Below are 24,181 nucleotides of genomic sequence, written 5' to 3'. Positions count from 1 at the left end.
GTCTTTTGAATAAAAATTAAATGATGTTTAAAATTTTATCAAGAACAATAATTATTAATAACCACATGACAAAAATTCAACTTTCACAAAAAACATTGTCCTAAGTTCATCTTCATGAATTAATAAAATTTCATCATTCTTCTTCAATAATTTCAACATCCTCGCCGTCATCTTTCTTTTTAGATGAAGCCGATTTCTTAGCTGAAGCCTGCAGCTTATATTGTTCCAGGGTCTCCTTTAACGGTTCAACAAATCTGTCAAATTCAATATCTGCCATTGCATCAATAACATCCTGTCCCGTTAACGCTTTCCGTTTACTATTCTTAACTATATTTGTGGCGGCAGAAGTAATATAGAGAACGAAAACAGATGCAGCTTTTGCGAGGCCCGTTCGAGCCTCTTTTGATAGTGAAACACCTTCGGGTAAGGCTTCTTTCACAATTCTGGACACAACTGTAAGTGGTAAATTAAGATCCTCTAGTTTTTCTGCCATGTTAATAAATAAAACTGATTAAAATAAATTTAAACTTTGTATAAAGTCTTGTTATTTCAATTAATATTGAGACCGGCTCAGGACCATTCTGTCTACAATTTGTACCGGAAATCGGAATCGGTATTTGACATTGACAATCACACTTGAACCCGCAAAATTTTACGTCAAATTCTAATGACATCTCATGAGAACGTCGAGTCTAACCTACATCAAGATTTTTTTTTGCCTATAAACCTATCGGGGACTTTTTCTTGTAATGGAGCATATTGAAAAATGGTTTAAAATGTTCTTCTTTTATTGTAATTTGGTTTAAGCTGATGGTCTTGTTACCAATGCTATAAACAAATAAAAGTCACTATATAACTAGGTAGGCACCCACACTTAGAATAATAACACTTTAGAAAATAGAAGTTGTCTCCGCGTGCACCTTTTGGTTATGTATTGTTTTGATAGTAATCGTCCGACATAATGTCACATACTCTACAGATGAATTGGAATGTAATTAATGAGTTAAACACAATAATTAAAAGTATATAATGGAAAGTATGAGAGTGATATTGAAAGAAGAGTGAATGTAGGAAACATGGTGAATGGAGCTTTGCACTCCTTTATGAACATGCAGAAGGTGCCTAATAAGGCTCGTTTGGCTGTGCATGAGGGGGTGTTGGTTCCAACACTCATGTACGGAAGTGAAAGTTGGGTATGGCAGAAGAAACATGAAAGCAGAATAAATGCAGTTGAAATGAGAGCGTTGAGAAGTATGATAGGAGGTAAATTGAGTGACAGGATAAGAAATAGTGAGATAAGGAAACGTCCACAACGTTTCCTTATCTCACTATTTCTTATAGAAGATGTTGTGACAAAAATTGAGAAAGGTATACTGAGATGGTTTGGACATGTCGAGAGAATGAATGAAGAACGATTGACGAAGAAAGTGTATAAGGCCAGTGTGAATGAAAGTGTTGGAAGGGGTAGGCGGACGTTTCGAGATCAAATCAGGGACGTCTTGAAAAAAGGCTAGGTCAAGAGTACCCTAAACAGAAGAGCATGTATGAAAGGAATATTGAAAATGGACGAAGCGAAACAAGTTTGTAAGGATCGTAGCAAGTGGAAAGAAGTGGTTTCTGCCTACCCCTACGGGAAATAGGCGTGATTATATGTATGTATGTATTAAAAGCATGAAAACCAATATTTTTTTTTACAAAAATCCCAACCCGTGACCTCTAGAGGCATAGAGCTATTTATATCTGACCTTCAAGCCAACTGCTTAGCCAGAACCTCTTGATATATGGATTTAGACTCGTTTGCCGTAAGGACTATCTATAGTCCCACTATGATCGTCGAGTAAACTCTTAGATATGAGTTATTTCGTTAGCCATGTCATTCTAGATGTCATTTGGTGGTATGGACTGGAAGTATCTACAAATAAAAACGAAGAAAGGGCTGGAACAGGAACTTATGAAATGTTGAAAACAATATGCTAAAATTTTGTTCTACAAAAAAAATTCACGAAGTCATGGCCAAATTACTAGCGAAGTTCACTGAGAAGCCGCCGCGAGTTGTAACAACCATAAAAAAAAAGTACCTACCGTAAGTTGTTCACGGTGACAATAGGAATATAATCCAGGGAATGGGCAGCATCGTTCAACTGTGTGATCAAGGAGAACTACGATCTCGAATGCGCTAGCAAAGCATTGGGGTTATAGCAATCCCTGCAATATTAGAGAGAGACCTAGCAGGGGATTGGTGTGGGCTGTTGTAAGGATTATGATATTACGTATCTACGTATTCGCCCGTTCCCATTTCTGTGTTATAATTCAAGGTCAATACAATTGCACAGGAACATGCTCGGTTAAAAAGAAAAGAATGCATCATAATAATTTTTAATCATTTACACAACAGCGCTAAATTATGTATATCATGCACGAGCTATGCCTTATTGTTAATAGCAAATGATTAATAAATTTCTTTTACTCTTTTAACGAGATATAGAAAATTACATAAATTTAAGTTGGAAGAAAGCTTAAATTGAGGAAGGGAATTTTTGCTCAAAGTTCGAGTATAAAAATAATAAAAAATACCTTCTTAATAACCCTCTTTTAAGAAAAGACAAGATGTAGAATACATATTTTGAAAGTTTTAGGTAGTCTGATGTAGGCATTGGCACGAATACCTGTTGTTACATTCCATTGAAGTAGTTGAATCAAGACTTTTATATGTAAAAGAATTCATTTCACTCATCACTGGAATTGGGTAGAATTATCAATGTGTATAGAGTAACTCAGAAATTTGTTTGCTATTTTCTTCTCTTTGTTCCAACGTACTGTATAGTAGGCTGTGCTGTCGTCATACTCTACGTAATTTAAATTTTCAGCTAGTTCGATTTCATATGAGCGTGCGTGAACACTTATCGATTTTCTCGCTTTTTAATCGCTGTGTTATTCCAGTGTTTATGTTAAAAACATGACGAAATTAGCACAAATTTAAGTGTTGAATATCTCAATTGTCAGTTTTTTACCAGAATTCCAAAGTGACTCGTGTAAAATTACGTTAATTTATTCATAGTGCAGGTAAATAATAATTATTTACTTTCGTGGTCAATATTTAGTTACGCTATATAATAATATGCATTAATTATTAAGCGATTTTAAGTTGTATCATAATGAAAATGAATTGATTCGCATGGGGAAAGGTGGAGTATGACTTTATTTTTATAAATAAGGAATTTTTAAGTCATAAGTAAGTTTTCATAATGAATATGAAAATTTATTCGATCATATTATAACTTACTCGAAGAAAGATGCAAATAAATATATAACTTATAGATATATATATATATACAGATTATATTACAGAAGATAATTAAAAATTATCATAAAGAGAGATTTATTTTAATAAATAGGTACGTAAAATAATAGAAAGAGACTTAACGAAAAAGTTCGCTGTGCTTAATCAAAATAATAATTAGAAGTAAAAATTTGCAGAGTTAGTAAGTATAACTGATAATATTACCTATATCAAGTGTAGGTGTCCTTCTTTTGATCTTCATCCTTAGGTGTTAAGGGTAATACAGTCACACTTCTAACGTTGTAAAGAAACAGCTTACCTTTTAGCTTATCTATATAGGTATATATTTTCTATATGCTAGCTAATAAAATCGTAACGAAGTAAAAACTACATTTTTTTAAAGAATACTTGGTATTGTGTGCTCTACAAACAATACCGAAGCTAAAAAAGTTGTTATAGAATTTTTTATTGCATGAATTACCGGGCAACAATAACTACTGAATAGATTTAATTAAAATTTTACATTAATGTTAACAACACAATAATTAACATACATATTATCACGCTAGATGCATATATAAGTAGTATTTTTGCTGCTTTGGCGTCCACACGGACAACGTCGCGGACAACAACTAGTTTGATATTACGAGAAGGTAAAGATAAAAGTCTGAGTAAGTTTAACTAATATTATTATCTGATATATAAAATTCTCGTGTCATGGTGTTAAACTTTGAACTCCTCCGAAACGGCCTCACCGATTCTCATGAAATTTTGAGTGCATATTGGGTAGGTCTGAGAATCGGACAACATCTATTTTTCATCCCTCTAAATGTTAAGGGTGGTCCACACGATTTTATTTTTAATTTTTTTACATTTTTTTTTAAATTTGTTTGATTATGAGTCAGCATTAAAAAATACAATATACAACTTTAAAATTTTGAACCACCTACGATGTACAGTTACTTTTGTATCGCGATTTTAATATCGGCAATACAACGTTTGGTGGGTTAGCTAGTTTTAAGTATATATTTATCCTTAAGAGGTCAAGGACGATGCAATCATATTATATCTAAAGCTATAAATATACATGATAGAAATGGGTACGGCTGAACCTTTGGACGCGGATCGGATCATATTCGATGGTATGTCGCATTGTTCTTCGCACAAAATTATTATTATTACCAGATTTTGCCGGCCGGACCAAATTCGATCATATTTGCTATCTAAAGCTATTAGATTTACCCCCTTATTCATAATGGTCCGCTAACTTTAAACAGCCGCTTAGGAGTGTTTTTTCTCATTCTGACTTAGGTCATTAGAAGAAGACCGAGTGCGAATTAGCAATGCTTTAAGTAAGCAGACTATTATGAATAAGGGGGAATGTGTTTAGACCATAAGTAAGTAAATAGTAAGTAATAGGTTAAGTATTTGATCATTATGGGTAAGGTCAACTTAAACTGATGATTGTAGAAGAATTTCACTTGAGCATAAGAAAATTTACAAACCGAGTAGGTATAGTATATCTGAAAGATGTCAGACCGATCTAGTACCTAGGCACCGTGTAATCCAACCTAAAAGTAGTTTCTCTTAACGATGCCTATTGTCGGTTCCGTACCCGAAGGGTTACCAACGAGAGCCCTAATTATTAGCATTCGCTGTTCGTCACCATGTCAGCGAGAATCTAATTAACCGTAATGATTAGACTGAAGTAACTTGAGCTACGGCAACGCTATCGAATCATGGTGGTTACCCTAACGGGTCACACATCAATAAACAAGCACCACTTCACAATCGGCGTAACGGACAGTCCTAAGTACAGAGCCTGTCTAGTCGAGGACGAAACGGTCGCTCAAGTAATCCTGGAGAGTGCGGGGTGGACAACCAACGGGCAAAAACCTTAGACGAGGTCGCTCCAAGAAGTCTGCGTACTACCCAGGAGTGTTCTGAACTTCTGGAAAGAGCTGAGCTGGTTGGAATGACTGGCCAATATTACACGCAAAATGGACCCAACTGACTGGTTTAATTGTGGAAACAGGAGTCCCTATACGATACCATACGGCCACACCAGCATGACATGGTAATTATGGTTATGGTAATAATTACAGCATTACCTTGGTGTAGCCATGATTTACGGCAGTAATTTAGCAATGTCAATCAATTGGGCATATGGTGGCAAAGTGTAAAGAGACTAGACCAATAATAATTCGGTCTCTAAGTTTTTCCCCTTGGACCATGCAAATGTCAAGAGACCTCTACTAACAAAATGGAACTAAGGAAGGTGTATGTTTTTTTAAGGTTATGTAGGTTGATAGATCCTTCTACCAATTGCGACATACAAACACTATGCGTCTGCGACGTGCAGTTTTAGCTGCAATGTGAACTATAGGGATATACACCTCTATTTTTGTAGATATAGTAACTAAGGTAAAAAGAAATAGTAGTTGATGTTACGTTACGTTGGTACGTACTTTTCAATGCACGGTTAAATTTTACTACCGATAAAAGCGATAAGAATGAGAAATTACAGTAAAATGCATAGTTAACTACAACGAGAATTCAAGTTAGGTTAAAATAAATTTTCCTTTTTTTTTATGGAATCGGAGGTCACCTGGTGTTCACACCGCCGCCCAAAATATCTTGCAACACCAGAGGAATCACAGGAGCGTTGCCGGCCTTTAAGGAAGGAGTATGCGCTTTTTTTGAAGGTACCCATGTCGTATCGTCGCGGAAACACCGCATAAGGAAGCTCATTCCACAGCACACGTACTACAGTACGTGGAAGAAAGCTCCTTGAAAACCGCACTGTGGAGGACTGCCACACATCCAGATGGTGGGGATGATATCCTTACTTGTGGCGTGTCGTGCGAAGGTGGAATTCGGCGGCAGGAATCAGGTTTCCTATGTAGTTTCGGCGCTAATTGGATAGGGCTAAACTTGTTTAAGGTTTCACTAGTCGACGACTCGAACTTGTTGGGCGCGGTTACTTCAAATTCAAATATTTTTATTCAAAATAGAATTTATAGTCACTTATTGAACGTCAAAAACTACCACCCATTCGAAATAGTATACTTGAGAAGAACGGGCGCAACAAATTCGGCGAACATTTTTTTTATAAAAATATGGAGAACGATGTAATATCGTTCAATAAATATTTATAATTTAACAGCCTGAGGGCTTTCGCTCCATTCCCAGACTGTCATCAGAAAATCATTTATGTTATAAAAACCTTAACAACACAAACGTTTTGTACATGTCTGGGATCATATTGTAGAAGCATATACTTCGCCCAATAAAAGACTTACTAACTCGACTCAACCGAGTAGTATGCATGTAAATATGCATGCTATCTCATCCAACATCTTCTGCGAAAGTGATACACGCTGTAAGCAGCACTAAGAAGCTAGTGCGAAGAAGAGAACAGTAAGAAGCATGTATAAAAATGATGATTTTAGATTTATAACGAAACCGAGCGCGTAATATTTTATAAACAGGCTATTGGGCATATGGATAATTTGAAAAAACTACTGCATGTACCTTTTTAATTTTTTCTTTCCATAAAAAGCTAGATAATTGGCAGACAAATAAATATTACTTTTCATTTCATCTTTACATAATTTTTCATCTTAAACGTACACCGTCAATCAAGGTTGTAATCGTCATACTATGTTGTTATGGGAGATTGATGGACTAGCGCAACCTTAAGTAAAATTGTGATATCCAAAACGATGTAAGTATTACAAAATTTTCGCTCCGTCTGTCCTTTCGCAAGCGGTGCTCAGGTTGGAGTAAAGGTTCTATAAACTTTTCAATTTATTCTGTATATATGGAGCGGGTAAAATAATACTATAATTAATTTTGGCTTACCTCAGCGCTGTCTCCAGATATTTTCTCGCATATTTAATGTCTAAACCTTTTGACTAAAAAAGATGGAACAGTCAAATCAAGTCAAAATCACTTTATGCATATTTATCAAAAGTTTTATTTTCTTTTTATATTTACCGCAACTTCGGAAGAGGTTGACCTTTAATAAAAAGAAGTGGCAAGAAACTCATTGCCACTCTTTTAAATCAACATTTACAACTTCATCTTTTTACAAATCATTTCAATTACAATATAGGTATATAAAGTAATGCAACAAAAATATTCAAACGTATTGAGTGAGTATTTGAAACTCAATGTTTTAAACAAGTAAGTAAAAAAAATGGAAAGAGTTAAGAATTATTGAGTAGTACATGAGATGCATAAAACCACACACAACGTAAATAAATAAAGGAATTTTGCGAGCCTTTTGATTAGCGATTTAATTTTAAAAATATCACCAGAGTATTTTGTAACAGTATCATTCTGTCATTACAAGTAGCGCCCGTTCACAAGCATGACGCAAGCCATCGCCCCCCTCAACCATATTTTAAAAAAACATTGCGTGCGTACAAAGTACACATGTCAGAAGTGAAACCTGCATGGTGCATGAATCTCTAAACTGCATATGAATTCCTGGTACGCGTTGCTAGGATGACACATGATTTCAACCGCTATGCAAGACATTCCTACCACCACTAATATATATAATAATATGTTCTCCTGGTGTCTACGTACTAATACGTCGTGCGCTTTGGAGTCAGGATATATTAAGGTATACTCGCGCCGTACTTAAGACAATCTCTTCTTTAACTATGATCGCCTGGTACCAAAACATTGTATTATGCTTCCTATCTCATTATCTCCCATGTTATAAATATTATGAATTGATGTGACTGCTCTTTTTACTGTCGCATTTTCGTTTCATCGACTTTCAAATCACAACTATGATAAAGAAGTTTCAGTTCAATGGTATGCATATTTCTGTCTATTTGCCGGCTTCATTCTACACAGTTTTGTATTTGTGTCTCTTACCTGTCGTTTTTTCCGTTGCATCCGGTTTGAAATCACAACGATTCTAAAGAAGTTTCACTCCAATAATAATAAAACTTTGTTTCAAAGTAACTACAGACTCAAAATAATTTTAGTTAGACTTAAAAACTACTTTAGTACTAAAACAATCTTATCTAACTACTTATTACTATTATTTGAGTCACTATTTCTCCATACCATTAGAGATACAGCAACATTGACTCATGTATTTGTAGTCTAAGCTGCTACCAATCCTCTTCAGGACACCGTTTGAGCTGCCCCTCATTCTGCGCACCAGGTATTTAAGACGAAGGCTAAGCAGAAAACACGCAAACAAGGTGTTTTTAGACAAGTTTTGTGGTGAAAGTATAGCATTTTGAGCTATGAACACTACTTAATCCTGTTACACATATCCTAAAGCCTTATTTGTAGGTTGCTAATGCTTACTGTTGGCTATAGTTAACACTGCCGAGCCTTTTTGAACTACTACTTTTCTTTGAAGTTAAACAAGTTTTTTTGCATGGCGTGTCGCATTTTTTTGGTACTTCTCTCAGAAAAGTTATTCTTATAACTTGTACTTTTTTGTGTAGGTTCATTTATTCAGATTAGTAGTGAATAACGAGGATTGTAAGCATATAAACTGTTTTCCACGCAAGAATTTTGAAAATATTGGCTTTGTTACATAGATGGCGGGCCGGCAGCCGTGAACTCATATCGCCCAAGGTCGCTGGCATTTAGTGTCGCCTTAAGCGAGCATGACGAAACCTGTCACGAGAACTCACCCAAATAACAAAAAAGAACGTTCATCTACATATGATGCAATGCTAAAATACCTCTATTGTTACGTCGAAAGCAGGACATACTAAAAGCAATGTTATATATTTTGATAGTATCAAATTTAATTTAGTATTTACATTATACTAAGCTTAAGAATACTTTAGTTCCTCCTAAGAATTTAGTAGATACCTACTTGACTTACATGTTCAGTTCTGACATAATAATATTTGTTTATAAATAACTAATATGTACTTATATATCATATGGCCGATGTCACAGGTTATTAAATATTATTGTAATATTCTAAACAAGGTCGCTTTAGTCTTTGGAGTATGTAACCGACAGGATACGAAGTAATAACAATACTATTGAATTTAAACAGTAACCCCCTTATTCATAATAGTCTGCTAACTTAAAGCATTGCTATTTCGCACTCTGTCGTCTTCTATTGACCTAAGTCAGAATGAGAAAAAACACTCCTTAGCGGCTGTTTAAAGTTAGCGGACCATTATGAATAAGGGGGAAATAGTTTATAACCAATGTCGTTTCGTACCCAGTCTGCGTTCTCAGGCACAATTTTGACAGTGTGCCAATCATTAGTATTGATGCAAATGCAATACAAATAATAAAAAAATGATAGACAATTTCAAAATGGCTGCCATACAATATTAAAATATTTGTTTCTGTAGCAAAAGTTAATAATATGGTGTATCGTGTAAATTGTACAGAAGCCTTCGCCTGCGCTATGAACTTGCAATTGACCAGTGTTTCAACCACCAGTGGGAAGCTCCTTTGCACAGGATGCCGGCTAGATTATGGGTACCACAACGGCTCCCTATTTCTCCCGTGAAGCAGTAATGTGTAAGCATTACTGTGTTACGGTCCAAAGGAGGCCGTAGCTAATGAAATTACTGAGCAAATGAGACTTGACATCTTATGTCTGAAGGTGACGAGCACAGTTGAATAGCCGCTCAGAATTTTTGGGTATTTCAAAAATCCTGAGCGGTACTGCATTGTAATGGGCATGGCGTATCAATTACCATCAACTGAATGTTCTGCTCGCCTCGACACTTATTTTAAAAAAAACGTACCAACGTATACTTGGCTTGACTTACTTGGTTAAAGACCAGCATTGTCAGTGATAGACAGTTCTATTCCTTCATAGTATAACTAGCTGTCCCAGCAACGTTGTATTGCCGATATTAAAATCGCGCTACAAAAGTAACTGTTGATCGTAGATGGGTGAAAATTTGAAGTTGTATGTATTTTTTAATGCTGACTCATAATCAAACAAATTAAAAAAAAATTACAAAATAATTAAAAAAAAAAATCGTGTGGACTATTACATTTAGGGGGATGAAAAATAGATGTTGTCCGATTCTCAGACCTACCCAATATGCACTCAAAATTTCATGAGATTCAGTCAAGCCGTTTCGAAGGAGTTCAAAGTTTAACACCATGACACGAGAATTTTATATATTAGAAGTCAATACTAAGCTTGGTATCTCCTCTAGTTACATACTCTAGGGCTAGCCTTGAATAGTGGTCATATTATTACACAGTTGGTTATTAGAATAACTATCAGCTTTGGAGACAGAACCGGTCCTTTCATATAATTATACTGACATCGTGTTCTGAAGACACGTTTGCTGAGCGAACAATTCGATCCGTTACCCTTACAGAGTTGTCATTTAATTTCGTTGTAAGTTGTTAAGCAATACGATGAATGGCTATCACACATCTAATATAATCAAATATAAGGTAGTTTTAGAAGTTCCACAATAGGAAAAAGTGCAATTAAAAATTTTACACCTCGTTGAGGTTAAAAAATGTATCTTTTTCAAGGTTATATTATGTATATATATACATAATCTGTCCATAAATTCAGTTACAAATAAAAATTTTTTTTTTAATAATATTTTATTATTTATTTATACAGCGTGGCGCTAAAATGACGACATTAAATAAACACAAGGCTAGAACTACTTAACCGTAATCATAAAAAAATATTCAAAAATAAAATACATAGTTCACTTATATAAAAAGGCATAAAAGGCATTTATTTTCTCAAAATTGATTCCTTTTTGATGTCATTTCTAATAACTAATAGATACTACTACCGCTTCGGAAACAAATGGCGCTCAGAGAGAGAAGAAGCGCAAGAAATTTTCCCAGCATTCTTTTTTTGCGCTTTTTTCAATAAAAATATACAATATTGTACAGTCATTTCTATCGCTATAAAATAATCACAATCTAGTCCCAGGCTGTCCGATCATTTAGATTTAGATATAGTGGAGTAATTGGATTTACGACAGAGCCATTTTTTAATAAAACATTTAAATTTATTTATAGATAATTCCTGAACAGTGGCTGGGACTTTATTATAGAAGTACATTTACCCTTAAAGCTATTATGTATCTTATGAAGCCTACTAGAATTACAAGCAATCGCTTTTTTCTAGTGTTATTATAATGAAAATCACTATTAAGAGCAAAAAGGTGACGATTTTGTGAACGTATATTAAATTTTTCATAAATGTACTGACAATGAACAGTCACAATATTTATTTCGTTAAATTTTTCTTTGCGAGACTGTCTATAACCAAGCTGATATAAAGCACGAACAGCTCCCTTTATATATTATTATAAATAAATTTTCCATAATATCATTTCGGTACAACCTGTAAGAAATCTAGTAGCCGCGCGCTAGCGTAGCCAGTGATACCTACTTCGTGCCGTCGTATGCGACTACGGAAGGGTGACTAAAATTTATGTTTAATAAATATACAATTTGTTTGTTTGAAAATTTAAAAATTCCAATTATTAACTTTAAATTTTGGAATTACATATTTTTATTTATTAATATTTGGGAGACATACAGATAGCTTACAATTATAACTTATGAAATAATTAAAACTAATGAAGGCTACTTAAAAGTTTCCACATTTATACAGTAGAACTATTGATATAATTTAATTTTACGTTTTAAAACTATATTTATACAATTATTTAAATTGGAAGAACTTATTAGTTGAGGTTATTTTTAATTTAGTACTAGATATAGAAAATAAATCTAGATGTACGTCATTTGACAAGTCGTTATAATTTCTGCAGGATCTAGTAATGAAGCTATTTGCACGATAGTTACACCTCGCCATGGGAGTATGTAAAAGGCTAGGGTTACGAATTGGAAAGGCATGCGCTACTAGTCCAAGAATGCTAAGTAACTCTGGACAGTCGGTCTTACTGTTCTGCATAAATACGCCAAATCTTCTGTACGACGCCTCTGCTGAAGCGGTAGCAAATGATATTTTGTACACCTGTCAATACAAAAAAAAGTTTGTGAATTTCACAAACTTTTGATGTGAAACATCTATAGCCGCACGTAAAACCGATTTCTGGCGTGGCGACGCATGCCGTGGCGACGCGTCGCCTTGTCACAGTAATACCGTCCTCAGAGGCAACATCGAATATAACTATTACCGAAGTCACTGATTAAACGAATTAAGTAGTCACGATTTGAAATAAATTCGTAAATTTTTGTATTTAATGAAAATAAATGTTTATTCAATAAATAGTCATCGTTATCTGGAAAAAAATCGTAATATTTTATTTTATCATTATGACATATTTAGTTCCTATCACAATATGTTCTTTTCTGCATATTACTTTTACAAAATAATGTCGATGTTTCACATCTGCCAGGCGTCCGGTGACTGCTCACATTTTTTTTTGTATTCTTTCAATACGGTAATTGTATACATTATATTGAGAATTCCATACTAATTGTGAACCGTATTCGAGGTGGCTCCGTACATATGTACAGTACAGAATATTAATGGTTTTAAGAGAACTGAACTCCGATGACGTTCTGAGTATGAAGCCTTCGATGCTTTTTCTATAATATAATCCATTATTTCATTACTATCAAGGTTAGATAGCTCTACCCGTGTGTTCATTTAATGTCGCCATTACAGCGCCACGCTGTATAATAAATCTAAGCAAAACATAAAAATAATTCTAATTCACGCGCAAATCTTAAACGAGCTTGTCTGAGAGCCGCAGACAGCTTTGTACCATTTGAGTAAAAGGGGTGGATAGTACAGTAACGTACTATCTTGCGCAGAGTTTCAAGAAATCATATAATAAAAAAAATCTCCCATTATAATTCAATATTTTTATTCAAATGATTTAAGTTTTCTTTAGTGTTAATTCCGCCAATATTTGTTTTTAAAACAATTCGACACGTGTTTCGCCTCTACACGAGGCATCCTCAGGACGTGTTGTCTCGCCAAAATCTGGCACGGATTAATTAACTAAAGAAAACTTAAATCATTTGTATAATTATGGATTTCCGCAAAGTAACGCCTAATTCAATAAATCTTTTTAGTTTCTTCTCTTTTTGTACTATTTTTAACCGTGTTGTCTACGGCTGCTGTCAACAGGTCGACTTGGTAGGTACCTACTGAAAATCAGTGTTGGAAATCATTTCCAAAAATACTGAGTGGGTGTCCATTTCATGACATCCTATTTCTAATTTTACTATGTATACAATGTAATACAATAATTACTATGTATATGTATATTTACCAGTGGGAGGCTCCTTTGCATAGGAAGCCGGCTAGATTATGGGTACCACAACGGCGCCTATTTCTGCCGGCCGTGAAGCGGTAATGTGTTAAGCATTACTGTGTTTCGGTCTGAAGGGCGCCGTAGCTAGTGAAATTACTGGGCAAATGAGGCTTAACATCTTATGTCTCAAGGTGATTTTGTGCGCAATTGTAGTGCCGCTCAGAATTTTCGGGTTTTTTGAGAATTCTGAGCGGCACTGCATTGTAATGGGCATGGCGTATCAATTACCATCAGCTGAACGTCCTGCTCGTCTAGTCCCTTATTATCATAAAAAAAAGTATATGATATCATGAATAAATGCCTACTTTACTTTAAAATCCCCCCCCCCCCCTGTCTTATCAATATTAAGACATTTTCCGAGAACGTGTGGCTATAAACTATGTTAATAGCTCGTGACGTCACAGTACCAGCGATGCCAGTGGGTTCATTACTCCAAACATTGTTGTTTGTATAAAATCAATAACTTAATGAGGACACGAGAACGTTATGGCAATTCGCCAGGTCACCCCATGCTTGCGACTGGCGAGGGTGAAATTATTACAATATTCATGTTACCCATGAGACATCTGATTGTATTATAATATGCAAATATATCCCGACAATCGAATATATAAAATTCTCGTGTCATGGTGTTAAACATTGAACTCCTCCGAAACGGCTTGACCGATTCTCATGAAATTTTGAGTGCATATTGGGTAGGTCTGAGAATCGGACAACATCTATTTTTCATCCCCCTAAATGTTAAGGGTGGTCCACACGATTTTTTTTTTAATTTTTTTTTTTTTCTTTTTAATTTGTTTGATTATGAGTCAGCATTAAAAATACATACAACTTCAAATTTTCACCCATCTACGATCAACAGTTACTTTTGTATCACGATTTTAATATCGGCAATACAACGTTTGCTGGGTCAGCTAGTATTGTATATAAACAATTGTATAATTTTGTTATATAAATATTTTTGAAATCATAACTTCTTATGGCAGGGTAAAAACCACTTTGTAACGTAACGCGTTACGGCGCCAGTCTGTCTGACTTCCCTTTCTCTCACGCATATGGCAGCTGTAGGCAGGCTCCTCCTCTCTCATTCTCTAACTAATTGTTACTTTTATAGGATTACTAGCTGACCCAGCAAACGTTGTATTGCCGATATTAAAATCGCGATACAAAAATAACTGTTGATCGTAGTTGGGTGAAAATTTGAAGTTGTATGTATTTTTTAATGCTGACTCATTTTTAAAAAAAATATCAAAAAGAAATAAAAAAAAAATCGTGTGGACCACCCTTAACATTTAGGGGGATGAAAAATAGATGTTGTCCGATTCTCAGACCTACCCAATATGCACTCAAAATTTCATGAGAATCGGTCAAGCCGTTTCGGAGGAGTTCAAAGTTTATCACCATGACACGAGAATTTCATATATTAGAGAAGTAAATAAACATACAAAAAATTTACATACACAAAATTCTCAAGTGTATATTCAAGAATTGTAACTGAGAAAGTAAATATATATTTTATAATCATTTAAATATTTTATTAATAAACTAGCTGACCCGGCAGACTTCGTACTGCCTCAATCGGTAAATAAAAGACCTAAACTTTTGAATACGTACGTCAAATAGTATTGTTTGCGTTCAAAAATTTAATTTGTGACAAAACTTAAGATATATCAATCTACATAAACATAATCTGATAGATAGCAACAATAATAACTGTAGTTAATCTATCAACTATAGTAAGCTAAAATTAAGTTTATTTTTTACCTCCTGAGAAAGTTAGAATTATATAAAAATTCTAATTAGTTATTCATTTTAAACTATTATTTCAATTTGATTTCTAAACGACGGGGACACATCGAAGGAAAAACATAATTGTTGGTTTTATTTAATTCCCAGCACTTTAATATTTATTCACCTTTTAAACCTTCCCTAGACTTTCACAAATAATTCAAGACCAAAATTAGCCAAATCGGTCCAGCCGTTTTCGAGTTTTAGCGAGACTAACGAACAGCACTTCGTTTTTATATATATAGATAGATAACCTTACCTTACATTATCATATTATTATAAGCTTTTCTCAAGTTCAACTATTTTAGTATTAAATAGCTCAACTTTTAGTTTAATTTATCAGTTCTGTCGGACGTCCCGACACGCACACTTTTTTTTAGGGTTCCGTAGGCAAATGGCAAAAAACGGAACCCTTATGGATTCGTCATGTCTGTCTGTCCGTTCGTAGAGTATTCTGTGAACCCTTCATGGGCGAGTCCGACTCGCACTTGGCCGTTTTGTATTTTATTTTTTATAGTGGCTGATATGACTGACCGACAGAAGGACAGACAGATAAAACGGCTTGTGTTGGTTAAAAAATTGCAACATGACATATATATATCTTACTATATATAAATTACGTGACACGTTGTTTGTCCGCGATGGACTCCTAATGAACGGATTTAAATGGGGATTACTTCATGGAGTGCAGTTTTGTCCAACTTGAGAGATAGGATAGTTTTAATTTGATTTTGGTCCCATAATTATTTTTATTTTCAATATTTGTTCCGCTGTGAAACAATTTCGTTATAGCAACAGTGAGCATTTTTTACGAAATAATTCTTGATGTTTTGAAATATAATTGGCAAATTCCTATAAAACAGTTTTTTTTTATTATCTACAGAACAAAGTCTGGCGGGTCAGCTAGTATATATATATATATATATATATATATATATAGCTGGCATCAAAGATTTGGCTACACATGTAAAAAAAATGTAAAATTTTTTTTTTCCAAGTAGTATGTACCTATATCCTCTTCATTATAAAACCATATAAATTATATCCTTACTTTATATACATTTTAGTACTTAGACATTTTTGACTGTATAAATCACACTGTTCACTGTTACCATTGAATGATGTGTTCATCTTTAATTGTTACATATATCAGAATAATTGTACCTAGCATAAGTTTATATAAATGTGTAATATATGTAATGTTGATGATCCAAATAAATAAATAAATAATCTGTACTAATAAATGGAGTTTCGGTAGTTTCCTTCGGTTATATTATATCGGTCGGCGAATACAGCCGAACCGATCGGAATAATACTTATACTTAATAATCAGCGTGTTTCGGAGAAAATTTTATAGGATATGTTGGTGATTACTTATCTGGTGCCAATATTTTTTGACTTAGAAGTAACTATAATATATTGGCAATACAAATAATTCAGTCAAAGACATTTCATTATTGACTACCTATATAGCCGAGTGGCTAGCGATCCTACCTACTAAGCTAGAGGTGCCGGGTCTGAATCCCGGTAGGTGCAAGTATTTATATGATGAATATGGATGTTGGTTTCCGAGTCATGGATGTTTGTATGTATTTATATATACATATGTTCATATGTATTTATGTATGTTTAAGTAAGTATATTGTATTAAATATATCGTTGTTTTGCAACCCATAACATAGGCTAATATATGCCTAATTTGGGGCAAGATGATTTGTGTAAAAAGTGTGTCATTATTATTACATACGGCAATTCATACAATGAGCGGGGACCGGGTATTTAATTTATATGTCAAAAAAACGTTTGCAGGATCAGCACTTGTTATGATAATAGCTGTGATAACCTATCATATATCTATATCGAACGAAGTTCTACTGAGAACTGCTATTTATAAATATACAAGTTATATTGTTAGTAAGTTCCTATGTCCTTATTTATTGAACAAAATCAAATATATAGCACGAAAACCTTTAAAGCGAAATTGTCGGCAGCAGTACACATTTCATCGTCCACGAGTTAACAGTAACTACTGCAGAAATAAATTTCTCCAAAGGTCATGCGATAGGTATAACAATAAATACCAACAAATTGATATTTTCTTTCAAAAGTACCGGAGGTTTGTATCTGAGATCAGGAAATGTGTCTAACTCGTTCCCTGATTGCAGCTGCAACCCTTACCTTTATCTATAACTTTAGTGTTGCATGCGAGCCTAGTTGTACCCGATCGAGTAATTAATCTAGCAATTATGAATCTACACGTTTGTGAAAACTTTGCTGGCTTATTGTATTTTTCTAAATTAAGGCTACAACTATGTAAAATATATAGCTGTTTGTTTTCCTAACAAAAGAAAAAAAAAACATGAAGAATTTAAGATATGGCAAATCTAATAACAATGTTATCAGCTACACTCTACAGGTTGCAACAGATTTATCAAAATTCACGAACATAGTATACAGACGTATCTGACAAGCGCACAGAGTATTCGGTATCAACTTCAATAAGCGATCTACAAACATATGGGCCCGAACCACAATTTTTTTTAGTGACAATTAGGGACGAGACGAGCAGGACGTTCAGCTGATGATAATATTAATTTTTATTTTGTTTAGGGCTTGGCACCGAATTCAAAGCTATCAATAGGTAGCCCATATAAGTATGAAATATTAGCCTTTTATTAATATTAAAGGTAAAGGTTTGCATAAGAGGTGTATTAGTTAAATTAAATTTTTAGTAATTTTATAGTTTTCAGTTTTTGATGTCGGTTTTTTTAATCGTACTTTTTTTTTTTACTTTTTAGTATCCGTTAATAATAATATATAATCAACTTGAATGAAAACTCCTAAAAAGCCGTACACAAAAAACAAATATATCATCCACGAAGACAATTTTTTTTATAAAAAATGTTCATAAAATGGAAACTACTGGGCCAAACTATATAAAATAAGCTTCTATTCCGCATCGAACAAAAGAAGAATTGTGTAAATCGGATTATAAATCTCAGCGTAATCGGTGTACATACATAAAAAAATACCGATCGAATTGAGAACCTCCTCCTTTTTGAAGTCTGTTAAAAAACTTATAACAAAATAAAACAAAGTGACACAGATAAGGGGGGAGGCACACTATTTAGAATGGATGAAACCTACCACGGTTTTGACGTTCAATAAGTGATTATGTTATGTTTTTAAAGTACCCTCACTTCTAGGATTAATACACAAATAAAATTTGAAAACAAAATTTTATGAACGATGCGGGACTCGAACCCACGACCTCTGGCATTCCGTGCCAGTGCTCTAACCTTACCGTTCGAGTGACGTGTCGTCATAAAATCTTGTATGGTATGTTCAACTCTCAGAAAAAAAATTGTTTTCAAGTTTAATTTGTGTTCAATAAGTGATTTTAAATCCTATTTTGAATATATAATCGCATCATAAAATCGATAATCCTTGATAAAATATACATTTACGGTGAACATTTCGTACGCCATACGCCGTGTGGCCGGTCCCTTCACTTATTACTCAAGAGATCGGCGAAATTGACCTGATACCATTTCGTCGTGTTATATTTTGTAATATACCCCGAGCATAGTTGGAATTTTCTGTTAAAAACATGATTCAGGCAGTTTATATATAAGGTTATTCTGCGAAAACTATTAAACCGATCGAAATAATACTTATACCTTAAGATGCAGCATGTTCTGGAGAAGATTTTAGTATAATTTATAAAAAAAAGCATGCTGAGTTTGTTGCGCCCATTCTTCTCAGGTCTGAGGCATTCATTTTGGAATGGGTGGTAGTTTTTGACTTTCAGTAATTGTGTCACATCCTATTTTGAATAAAAATATTTGAATTTGAATATGGTGATTACTTATACGGGACTTATACTTCATAAGATACATAATAGCTTTAAGGGTAAATGTATACACTTCTACAATAAAGTCCCAGCCACTGTTCAGGCATTGTCTATAAATAAATTTAAATGTTTTATAAAAAAATGGCTCTGTCGTAAATCCTATTACTCCACTGCTGAATATCTAAATGATCGGACAGCCTGGGACTAGATTGTGATTATTTTATAGCAACTGTACAATATTGTATATTTTTATTGAAAAGAGCGCAAAAAAAAAGAATGCTGGGAGAGTTTCTTGCGCCGCTTCTTCTCTCTCAGAGCGCCATTTGTTTCCGAAGCGGTAGTAGTATCTAGTAGTATAAGAAATGACATCAAAAAGAATTCTAAAGGAATCAATTTTGAGAAAATAAATGCCTTTTATGCCTTTTTATGCCTTTACGAGTATTTTTTTGACTTAGGTATAATTATACATTCGCATTACAAATAATTCAGTCAGTAACATTTCATTACATACGACAATTCATACAAAAAGCGAGGTACTTACGGCTGTTTTCAATAACCTATCTATATATACTTTTAGTTACTAGAGGTGGACAAATCTATCCTTTTACGCTTACATTTCAATAACCTATCGACATAAAGCGTTGGACGATAACTATATTAGACATAACTATGGATAGATAAGATCTTGTCATTAAACGGTGACAGCAATGTATCCGTAACTAGAGATACGTTATTGAAAACGGCCGTTAATCTATATGGCAAAACAACGATTGTATATGTATCTAATATTTTACAATTTAATATAATATTTGTTTGTTCATAGTAAGTACGCTGCTATTCCATTCTTCCGATTGAGATAAAACTTTGTCTCGCTTTACTAATGTGAAGGTTGTAAATCTTACACGAAAATAAGCGCCACGAATCGTGGTGACAAATTACGGACATATTTGAATCGGTCTTCAATCAGTTATAACAGAAAAATAATTTAAATGGCTTAAACACGTGTTTTGTTAGACAATGACTTAACAATAACGACGTCCAAAATGGAGTTTAACTTTTTCTATTACAAAACAGTGTTTAGCTTGTGTTTAACTAAAACGTCGTTAAACACAACATAAACTGAAGTGTACAGGAACAATTAAAGGAACGGAACGCATATTTTATCAGCTGTCATCCATCTGTCATCATATAATCTAAATCTTGGATATGAATCTATCTATATATATATATATCTTTATATATATATTTCTTGTGTGAGTGTGTATGTCACTGAACTCCTCCTAGACGGCTGGACCGATTTTGATGAAATTTTATGTAAGTTCAAGGGGATTCGAGGATGGTTTAGATTCACAATTGTACTACCTCCTAAACGGCTGGACCGATTTTGATGTTTTTTTTTGTGTGTTCCATTGAATTTGAGATTGGTGTGTGTCTTCAAATGGATTCGAGAATGGTTTAGATTCACAATTAAACTACCTCCTAAACGGCTGGACAGAATTTGATGATTTTTTGTTTGTTTCAGTGAATTTGAGATTGCTGTAGATTTTAAATTCCATCCATATAATATAATTCTCCTGTTCATGTGTATGTTAGTGAACTCCTCCTAACGGCTGGACCGATTTTTCAAATTTAAGACGTGTGTACAGGACAACGTCTGTTGGGTCCACTAGTATATATATAAAAATGAATTGCTGTTCGTTAGTCTCGCTAAAACTCAAAAACGGCTGGACCGATTTGGCTAATTTTGGTCTTGAAATATTTGTGGAAGTCCAGAGTAGGTTTAAAAGGTGAATAAATATGAAAATGCTCGGAATTTAATAAGAACAACAATTTTGTTAAATGAAATAACTTATTAGAATCTTTATATCGTTCGAGCTATCTCCGAAAGGTATAAAAAAAAGATTTAAGCTACTTATAGTTGGTAGATTTTATGTACGATTTAATATTTGGTAGGTCTGAGAATCGGTCGTCATCTATTTTTTATACCCCATAAAATTTTTTTCTTATTAGACTTATAATATGGCAATACAACGTTTGCTGGGTCAGCTAGTATTATAATATGTCCATTAGACACACCTTAGACAAGCTTCGACTAGCAATGTCTAAAGATTGTAAAACGCTAAACAACAGAAAAACACAGATTTGTTATACAACTTTTTTTAAACAAGTGTTCAACACATGTTTAACTTTTTTGTTATAATACAGTAAAAGTTTTGGAATGTACTTACTCAGGCTCATTTAAGCACTCCTTAAAAGATAAGTGATTACGTGGTACATTAAACTTTTTGTGACACGAGTATGAAGTCATATAGCATTACGTAAGCGACTATACAAGTTTGTTATATGTGGAATAACGACCCGAGCAGACATGCAAGGATACACTGCATATAAATAAAATTAATGTCTTTTTAAAGTTGTTAAGTGCTCTGTGAAGGGCTAGATAACTTGGGTGTTGCGTAGAGACGTCGCTTCATTGTGTGTCTTCTACCGCATTTATCACGGGGTTCCGAAGAGCTGTTTGATATGATTCCTGACGCCGAATTCCACCTTCGTAAGATACGCCACAAATTAGGATATCAGGAACTTTCTTCCACCACAGTGGGTGGTTTCTTTGCACCGGATGCCGGCTAGATTATGGGTACCACAACTGTGCCTATTTCTACTGTGAAGCAGTAACGTGTAAGCATTATTGTGTTTCGGTCTGAAGGTCGCCGTAGCTAGTGAAATTACTGGGCAAATGAGACTTGTCTCAAGGTGACGAGCGCAGTTGTAGTGCCGTTTAAGATTTTTTGGGTCTTTAAAGAATTCTGAGCGGCACTGCATTGTAATCGGCATTGCGTATCAATTAACATCAACTGAACGTCCTGCTCGTCTCGTCCCTTATTTTCATTGAAAAAAAATCTGGATGTGTGGGGCCACGTACGACCAAGCTGTGGAATGAGGACTTGTGTGGTGTTTCCAGAACGATAGGACATGGGTACCTTCAGAAAGCGCGTACACTTTTTTAAAGGGCCGGCAATGGTCTTATGATTCCTCTGGTATTCCTTAGGAGAATGTGGGCGGCGGTGATCACTTAACATCAGGTGACCCGTACGCTCGTTTATCCCCTCTTTAATAAAAAAATGTTTTTTTTTTTTTTGCGCATAAAGAAATGTTATAAGAGTGAAATATACGATACGCCTCAACAGCGACACCCAAATTCGACACCCTGACGTTAGTTTATCAATAGCCATTTGTTTCATACTTCAGCTACCAAGCCTCTTGTAAATGATATTATGTGTACTGAACCTCAACCAATTGACGAGAATTAAATAAATTTTATAGTAAAACTAGCTGACCCAGCAAACGTTGTATTGCCGATATTAAAATCGCGATACAAAAGTAACTGTTGATCGTAGATGGGTGAAATTTTTTAATGCTGACTCATAATCAAACAAATTAAAAAAAAAAAATCGTGTGGACCTTAACATTTAGGGGGATGAAAAATAGATGTTGTCCGATTCTCAGATCTACCCAATATGCATTCAAAATTTCATGATAATCGGTCAAGCCGTTTCGGAGGAGTTCAAAGTTTAACACCATGACACGAGAATTGTATATATTAGATGAAATACCACGGCCTATGATAACTTATTACACGGCACGAACAGTTTATTCTTTCACCTTGAATTGAATGAATTCAAAACACAATTTTTCTTGAATTTAGATTTCTAACATACTTTATCCCTACTAATATTATAAATGTGAATGTAAGTTTGTCTGTTACGCTTTAACCACCGAGCCGATTTTGATAAAATTTTGTACAGAGATAGACTAAAGCTTGAAAGAATAAATGGAGGGGCTGAAATAGGGGATGGCGGTTTGTATGAAAATTCACCATTATAAAACGAAGATACAACCATGAAACTTTGTATTAAGGCACTTGATAAGAAATAATTTATAAACATTTGTTCGAGCATTTTTGAAACTTTGACCTACACGGGGATGAAATATGAGATTAAAATTCACAGGGAAATACTATTAAAGAGACTGTCCACAAGACTGACAAGGGATATGCCCTGTATCATACCAGGAGCGGAAAGCGCAGTCTGTATGTGTATTATTTGAAAAGTTTTCTAAAAAATTAAAAGAATGCCCAAATATTAAAAATAAAATAATTATGACTCCCAAATCGAAATAAAAACTATCCTATCTCTCAAGTTGGACCAACCTGCACTCCATGAAGTAATCCCGATTAAAATCCATTCATTAGTTTATGAGTCCATCGCGGACAAACAACGTGTCACGTAATTTATATATATTAAGATGTATTGTGAGGGTTCTAGATCAGTTACAAGTTCTATTTTCTCCTTCAATTTGTGTCGTAGAAGTATAATAAAACTATTTATAACTGCACTGTTTGTTCGTGTTTCTAATGTACTGCGAACGAAACACATTTAACTGATTTTTGCAGTTCGAAATAGAACTAACATAGCATTGCGTATATTATAGCCTAAAATCCCACCGCTTGGTTCTGCAGGTTCGTTTTTTTGGATCAAACTAATTTTAAATGAACGTTTAGGGTAATAATAATAAATCTTTATTAAAAAAAAATTGAATTAGGCGTTACTTTGCGGAAATCCATAATTATACAAATTATTTAAGTTTTCTTTAGTGTTAATTCCGCCAATATTTGTTTTTAAAACAATTCGACACGTGTTTCGCCTCTACACGAGGCATCCTCAGGACGTGTTGTCTCGCCAAAATGTCGCCAAGGTCTCGTGCCAGACGAATTGTTTTAAAAACAAATATTGGCGGAATTAACACTAAAGGAAACTTAAATAATTAGTATAAATCTTTATTTGTTGCAAAAATAAAATAAAATTTTGCTTAAAATTACCCTCGACCCCCAAACTAGGACAGCCCGTGACATGGGGGTCAGTCTCTTCCCAGTTGTGCAATGTAAAATGTCAAATAACAAAC

General features: G+C 34.2%; 2 protein-coding genes across 6 annotated transcripts in view; one reads left to right on the top strand and one right to left on the bottom strand.

Annotated features, from left to right (window-relative positions):
• Positions 1 to 21: 21 nt before the first annotated feature.
• LOC126976206 (DNA polymerase epsilon subunit 3) lies at positions 22 to 619 on the bottom strand. The gene has a single exon (XM_050824460.1). It carries the CDS (start codon positions 491 to 493, stop codon positions 134 to 136), a length of 360 nt encoding a protein of 119 aa, XP_050680417.1. The 5' UTR covers positions 494 to 619; the 3' UTR covers positions 22 to 133.
• A 2,279-nt stretch (positions 620 to 2,898) lies between these two features.
• Positions 2,899 to 24,181, top strand: part of LOC126976161 (uncharacterized) — a 116,717-nt gene continuing 95,434 nt past the window's right edge. For 2 of the 5 annotated variants that reach the window (XM_050824384.1, XM_050824383.1), the window contains exon 1: positions 2,899 to 3,063. The gene's annotated coding sequence lies outside the window, so the exon portion shown is untranslated. The remainder of the gene's footprint in view (positions 3,064 to 24,181) is intronic. The other 3 variants (XR_007731849.1, XM_050824385.1, XM_050824386.1) reach the window with 2 other exon arrangements.

This window comes from Leptidea sinapis, chromosome 39, assembly GCF_905404315.1.
Source record: "Leptidea sinapis chromosome 39, ilLepSina1.1, whole genome shotgun sequence".
Classification (NCBI taxonomy): Eukaryota; Metazoa; Arthropoda; class Insecta; order Lepidoptera; family Pieridae; genus Leptidea; species Leptidea sinapis.
The sequence above is the reverse complement of the archived record's forward strand: the minus strand, read 5'-3'. Positions and strand labels throughout refer to the sequence as shown.

Excerpts from the sequence above, each read along its gene's own strand:
- LOC126976206 (XM_050824460.1), bottom strand. The coding sequence starts at position 493 with ATGGCAGAAAAACTAGAGGATCTTAATTTACCACTTACAGTTGTGTCC.